At 39.9% G+C, this 7,483-nt stretch overlaps 1 protein-coding gene across 1 annotated transcript in view; it reads right to left on the reverse strand.

Annotated features, from left to right (window-relative positions):
* The window catches only part of LOC129830443 (MAP kinase-activated protein kinase 2-like), a 33,082-nt gene extending 25,944 nt beyond the window's left edge, over positions 1 to 7,138 (reverse strand). The window contains exon 1 of the mRNA XM_055893020.1: positions 6,301 to 7,138. Within this exon, the coding sequence (XP_055748995.1) occupies positions 6,301 to 6,534 (234 nt within the window). The 5' untranslated portion in view covers positions 6,535 to 7,138. The remainder of the gene's footprint in view (positions 1 to 6,300) is intronic.
* Between the last annotated feature and the right edge of the window lie 345 nt (positions 7,139 to 7,483).

Here is a 7,483-nt window from a genome sequence, read left to right on the forward strand (position 1 = left end):
GCCATCACCATGCTTCACCATAGGGATGGTGCCAGGTTTCCTCCAGACGTGACACTAGGCATTCCAGTCTAAAGAGTTCAATCTGGTTTCTTCAAACCAGACAATTTTGTTTCTCATGGTCAGAGAGTCTTTAGGTGCCTTTTGGCCAACTCCAAGCGGGCTGTCATGTGCCTTTTACTGAAAAGTGGCTTCCGTCTGGCCACTCTACCATAAAGGCCTGATTGGTGGAGTAATGCAGAGATGGTTGTCCTTCTGGAAGGTTTACCCATCTCCACAGAGGAACTCTGGAGCTCTGTCTCAGTGACCATCGGGATCTTGGTCACCTCCCTGACCAAGACCCTTCTCTCCCAGTTTCTCAATTGGAGTCTTAGTGGTTCCAAACTTCTTCCATTTAAGAATGATGGAGGCCACTTTGTTCTTGGGGTTCTTCAATGCTGCAGAAATGTTTTCGTACCCTTCCTCAGATCTACGCACCGACACAATCCTGTCTCTGAACTCTACTGACAAATCCTTTGACATAATGGCTTGGTTTTTCTCTGACATGCACTGTGGGACCTTTATATAGACAGGTGTGTGCCGTTCCAAATAATATCCAATCGATTGAATTTACCACAGGTGGACTCCAAGTTGTAGAAACATCAAGGATGATCAATGGAAACAGGATGCACCTGAGCTCAATTGAGTCTCATATCAAAGGGTCTGAATACTTATGTACGTAAGACATTTCTGTTTTTAAATGTTTAATAAATTTGCCAAAATTTGCTTTGACATTATGGGGTAGTGTGTGTAGATGGATGACAAAATGAATCCTTACATTTTAGAATTAGGCTGTAACGTAACAAAATGTGGAAAAAGTTAAATGGTCTGAATACTTTCCGAATGCACTGTACAATTGCACAATAATATATTTATGGATTTAAGGTATTGTTCTCTATTCAACCCACCCACCCTCCCTTCATCCACACGATATTTAATGACCCTAAAACAGTCCACTCCGCTTATATAAACCACAGGGGCTGTGGATTATGAGTCAACACGCGCATCACAATTAGGTAGTATTCTGGTATTCCGGTTTGCTGATGGCAGAAGATTTCATCATGAATCATAAATTCCTGCTAATTCATTCAGGCAAAAACAGGAAGGAATATTTTCCTCACAGACAGGCTAGCCATTGGCAGATATATGGGGAAAAATCTTCCCTCTGTATACCGACAAGAATTTGCAGCTAGGGAAGAATCTGCTCTACTCACGCAAAACCCCCTGAAAGGACACCTTTGGGAAGGGAAATGTTGGTCTTATTTCCAGTACAACAGAATTTCAGACACACACACGGCCGACTAATCATACAGTACAACCCTGAAGAGCCCAGTCAGCCCAGCTTGTTGATAGAGGACTTGGCTACAGTGCATACAGATGAGGCCAGGCTCGTAGACAAACCTCTATCCAGAGTGGGAAAGGCCATCTAAGATCATGGTCCGTCATTCCAGGGAGGTCTCTGCTGGTTTGTGCAGAGTAAATGTACCCGTCACTGGATACCTTCGCTGCCCAATAAATGCTGATAATATCAGAGTGGAGCATGGTGCTGTAGGACTCCAGACCAAATAATCCCCAGTCCGCTCTGGCCTCTCGTGCTAGGCTACTTTTAGACAAAGGCATGTCCCTATCGTTCTCCTCCAGCTAAAAGTATTAGCATGGGCCAAGCAGTGGAGGAAAAGACAGCAGGGATGGGGTCATTAATGGCAAACCTGTCATCTTCAGATCGTAAATTACCTTGACTTACAGTAGAGTACGCAAATGCTGTACAGTGAACACCATTCTCTCCATCCCTGTTAGGCCAAATAGTATTTGCCTGGCCCAGGCAGAGGAGGAAATGATAAGGATGGGGTGTAGACTATAAGCCTAAAAGAAAAGCTCTCCTTTTCAAAGAATTTGGAAGCAGTAGAAAGGAAGGATTTGTGAGGTTACAAAGAAATTCTAAAGTTGACTCCGTATTTGAAGATGACCTGAGAAAGAGATCTAAATATCTAGCCTCATATGACTGTGGGAAAAGAAGTATGACATCTGTTGTTGTATAATTCCTCCTAAAGGCAATGTGTAAAATGCACTGGATCAACAAACCACTGATCAATGAAGCCCATCTACTGTATATAAGCTTACAGAGCCAAAGCCACGGACACAATATAGCATTACAAGCTGCTAGAGGGTGATCGATGAGTAAGGGATAAACGGTGACGTCCTGTATATTTCCTTGGAAAATATGGACGACACAGCACCTCGTCCCTTTGCGGAGTTCATTTTTCCAAGGTAATGTACAGAACGGAGGCGTTTATCCTGCTTATACCACAGTTGGCAAATAAAACAATACTAAAGCACAGTAGGAAAGAAACGTACATTGATATTTTCATTCTATAAGCAAAATCATACTTCCTCATGTTTTGGTTGCTAGAGACGCGACCCAGTTTGTTCGATTAGTTCTAGATTTATGGATGCGACCCAGTTGTTCGTTCTATATGTTCCGTTGCCATGCTCGCGGGCAACATTTTTATCCCTTGCTTAATAGCTAACTACGTCTAAAAACAGTAACGACCACTGCAGCCAGAATAACAGCATAGTAGCTGCATTTTCTATTGACATTCATTTGGATACATCAATAAAAATGACATAACTAGAAAAGTTTGCCTTATCATCAGGACACGGAACACTGTTCCTTACGAGGAGATCACATTGCATATCAAACATTAGGCTAGAAGCTAGCTAAATACTTTGTTACTAACAAACCTATCAATATGACAACTGAATGTTTTTAAATCTGTTGCTGATTTTTTTAAATAAATAATAATACATTTTAAAAAATTGAAACGAATCGATGGTCAAAACTAGAAACGTGGGAGGATGACAGCTTAGTGCCACTTGCGTCATGACTGCAACAGTAGGGACTGGAGAAATTCATGTTCATCATTAGATGCCCCCAAAACAAAATGTCTCTCCAAAAACAAAATCAGCTAGCTAGCTTAGTTTTGCATTTTTGGTACTGCATTTACAATGTATCCATTTTCCGTTTGTGTGGTTATTGGTTTAGCTTTCTGTAACAAGTACGGTCTGCATGTGTAGGTGCATATTGTTTCAAGATTGCAAGGTATCCTGATTTATTTTCCAACTGTCCATTATCTGGTTTTAATGCCCATTCTAGAATGCCCTTCTAGCCCATAAGAAATGAGTAATCAACAATGCTGTGGTATAGGGCTGGGCGGTATACCGTATTTTATGATATACCGGTATTGATGCAGGGACCGGTTTGGGTTTTTACTTTACCTTCTATACCGGTATTTTAATGTTTGGTTTGTTAAACGTGATACCCCATGTGCAATGTCAATTTTTATAGTTTACTTTGCTACTTGAGTCATCTCTCTCCGCGCCACTTTCCACACAGACCTAGCCACGCCCCCTGTCACTCAAGGAGCGCATTTGATATGCCTCAACCACGAGACACATTCTTTCAGTCTGCCTGGTCAATGCAGTACATGCAACAATGTTCATGACAACAATGCTGTTTTCACTTTGCTTCTTAATATAAATCCACTGGCAATCTATAATGAAACTATTTGTTTGTGTTTCTTACATCAGCAACCAGGTAGTTTGTCTTTTCTTAGAAAGTTGCCCTAAATCTTGTGAGACGCTAATTGTTAGCGCTAATTGCTAATGCTAATAAATGTACTGAGTAAGAGCAAACGTAGCTAGCTAATACAGCCTGACAATACCAGATGGTGTAGACCTAAATCAGCATGTTGTTTGTGCAACAGTATATTCTAAATCAAAGAGGAATATGCAAAGAAAGAATATGTAAGCTACATGAAGTAGATAAGAGAAAACATGCAATGTAGCCAAACGCTTAAAGGGTCCCCTAGGAAACACTTATCAACACTTCAGTTCCTACCCTGTCACAATAACTCCTCCCTCCCTGGCATTTTAATCTGTCATCATCTCAAACACTGTATTCAATGTGCCCACTATTATATTCTAACTGTAGAATTAGAATAGTAATTATATTTCCATGATTCAAACAGTTTTGCTCTAATTCGAAAGTCAAAATCGCAAATACAACATTTGGCTAAAAATAAGTCCTAGATTATTTGCCCATATCGTGCAGCCCTACATGGCAGTGTGGAAATTACCTAAATTGAGCAGTGGTGTAAAGTCCTTAAGTAAAAATACTTTCAAGTACTACTTAAGTCGTTTTGTTCTTCGTATCTGTACTTTACTTTAATTGACAACTTTTACTTCACTACATTCCTAAAGAAAACACTGTACTTTTTACTCTATACATTTTCTCTGACACCTAAAAGTACTCGGTTACATTTTGAATGCTTAGCAGGACAGGAAAATGGCCAAATTCACACACTTGTCAAGAGAACATCCCTGATAATCTACTGCCTCTGATCTGGAGGACTCACTAAACACAAATGGTTTGTTTGTAAATTATGTCTGAGTGTGCCCCTGGCTATCCATACATTTAAAAAATTTAAGAAAATGGTGCCATCTGGTTTGCTTAATATAAGGAATTTGAAAATGTTTTATACTTTTACTTTTGATACTTAAGTACATTTCATAAATTACATTTACTTTTGACACTTAAGTATATTTAAAGCTAAATACTTTTATACTTTTACTCAAGTAGTATTTTACTGGGCGACTTTCACTTTTACTTGAGTAATTTTCTATTAAAGTATCTTTACTTTTACTCAAGTATGACACCTGGGTACTTTTTCAACCACTGCAACTGAGTGTAGGAAACACAGAAATTATGAAAGTGCTGAAATTGTTTTGGTTGAAGTTGAATTGAACAGTATAAACCAATCAGAATGGAGAAAAACTCATTGAAATCACTTAAAATGTATGTGCTGCCACCCTAGGATCACTCACTACTCAAAAAGCAAATGTAGAACTTTTATTATTCAAAAACTAAATACAGTCCTTAAAAAAAAAAAATTATACCGTGATATAATATTTTGGCCATATCGCCCAGCCCTACTGTGGTATAAATGCATATACACATCATCTTCACACTCATCTCCACTTCAAAGTCAAGCTGTGCTCAGCATCCCAAAGCTGAAACCCTGGTCCCCCAAATAGAGCAGGTGTCCAGGAGGAGGACACATGCATTAGGGCTGACTAATAGATCCCAGAGGAGCAGACTGAGGAACTCTCAGGGGAAGTGATCCATTTTCAATGACACTGGGGCTTGCAGGCAGAAACACTGCCCTGAGGAGTAATGAAAGGAAGAAGAGTGTGTGTCTGTGAGATCAGAGGAAGAGTGTGTGAGGTGAAAGGAGACAGGAGGGGGTGGGGGTGGGATGCTGTTATTGGTTAAGGCTTATCTGAGAGATCTGTTAAGACTCATTGCTTTCATTTTTCTGAGTATTTAAAAAAACAATGTCAGAATAGGTGCAGAAGATCCCTAAATGCAGACATATTCAAACAAGATCAGAAAGTTTACCCATTTTAAAATGAGAGGATAGGCTGACCGTAATGCAATCAAAAAAGCAATGATTTGCTCTATCGACAACCCTGATGGTTAGATATGAATCATAGGATTTATAGTGTAGAGTCAGGGCCTCAGAGAGAAAGTGGCACCCACAAGAGACTAACTGGGTATCGGTGGGACTCTCATCTGCGCTCTTATGAGTAAACAGATTTCTTACCCCAATTAAAAAAAAAAACAGAAACCTATTGTGCTTCAAATCATCCATATCACACAGTACTAAATAGAGCCATGACTATATGGAACTCGATTCCACGTCAAGTAACTGACGCAAGCAGTAAAATCTGATTTAAAAAAATAATAATAATAATAAAAAAACTTATGGAACAGCGGGGACGAAGCAAAACAGCAGCCAATGCGGATCCATAATAAATACAAGTACAAATCACATTGAAAGCATTATATGGTAACAGAGTTGCAAGTGAGATTTATTAACTTATTCAACTTCCAGTCTGGAAATGGAATGTGCTTTGAAAAGTGTGGGTATGTCTTAAGGAATTAATTCGCGTTTTTGCTGTCAAAATAAAATTTCGCCCACTGCACATGGAAGTGCACTACCATAATTGATCATTCATCAGTGGGATGGTAAAAATACTCATACTCGATTCTGTTTACAAATATGCAAGGCTATAGAAGCACCATTCCTCAAAATGTAAAATGGTTCCCCTTTCTTGACCACTTTAGACAGTTTCACTTGGTAGTCTCAAATAAAAAGAATAAAAACATTGTTTCAAGTCGAGTGATACACAAAACACATTTACCTTCAGAGCGCATTTATCTCCACTTCCTTTTTGGAATATTTCCAATACTTTCCCATTGATTCCCATACCAAGGACTTGATTTGTAACTTTGTAGTCGTCAGTTATGGCATTCTTTTTTATCTGAAGAGGGTTGTGGGGTTTGACGAAAAACGGAGCAGAGTTCAGATTTGGCACTTGCTGTTGTTGCTGGTTCGGAAACGCCGGTTGGTTCTGGTTTTGAGGATTCGACAACATTTTTCTGATTTGGTTTGAGAGCGCGGGTTCACGGATAACAATTCTAATTTCTCCGCCGTGAAATCCTCAGTTAAGATGGAAACAGTGGCTTCCTTAATGGTTCGCTAATGCTAGCTACCTACCTGCTGATGTGTGGTTGCACTAGCATGCTAACGATCTAGCAATATCTCACAGTGCTACAGTCAACAGTAGCCTTAAAATAACTTTAGATAGATAGCCAACGAGCTAGCTAGCTAACCTACTTGCTTATGAACCGTCGCGTGATATTCATATCTAGCAAAGTTATATCAACTTATCTGGCGGCGAAGCTAGCTGGCTAAGTTGACTCGTTCACTGCCACCTGCATTAAAGTCACCACCAGAGAAAGGAGGAGGGGTTATTTTTTCGTGAAGCGGACACCACAGATAGAACAATGAGAGACATTTCACTGGATGTATCAATATGAAGCATCCGCTTGGCGTTTCCACTCTCTACCACATATGGTAGTGAGAGGAATGGTAGTGAGAGGAAGCTCAGCGGCCGGCAGTGGGAGAACTTGAAAGGAGTTTGGAGTTTGGCCTAGATTCTGCAAATCTTCTCATCGTTTAAACACTTGATCTCAATCCAATATTATTTTCCCAAAACTAGAATATGTTATGAACAGAGTGGACTAAGTGTTGTCAACTTTACCCTTTGACAAAGTTTTACAAAATCACGTTGTCTAGGTGTGCAAAGGCGAATTTAGTTATTTCACACGCGTAGTGCATAGGCCAATAGGATCTCGCTAGCTCGTGCTTGGCTCTGCCCACCTCGTTTGTTCTGCCCACTATGACTCATCTGTTCCAGTTGGAAACGTGGTCTCTTGTTTTAGTTATAAGAAATCTTTGCAGACGCTTTCCTTTCATTGACAAGATGTTATCGTGTCTTATCATGTCTTATCATGTCTTTGTCGCTTCTCTGTCTTTACAGG

The sequence above is a fragment of the Salvelinus fontinalis genome, chromosome 31 (genome assembly GCF_029448725.1).
Source record: "Salvelinus fontinalis isolate EN_2023a chromosome 31, ASM2944872v1, whole genome shotgun sequence".
NCBI lineage: Eukaryota > Metazoa > Chordata > Actinopteri > Salmoniformes > Salmonidae > Salvelinus > Salvelinus fontinalis.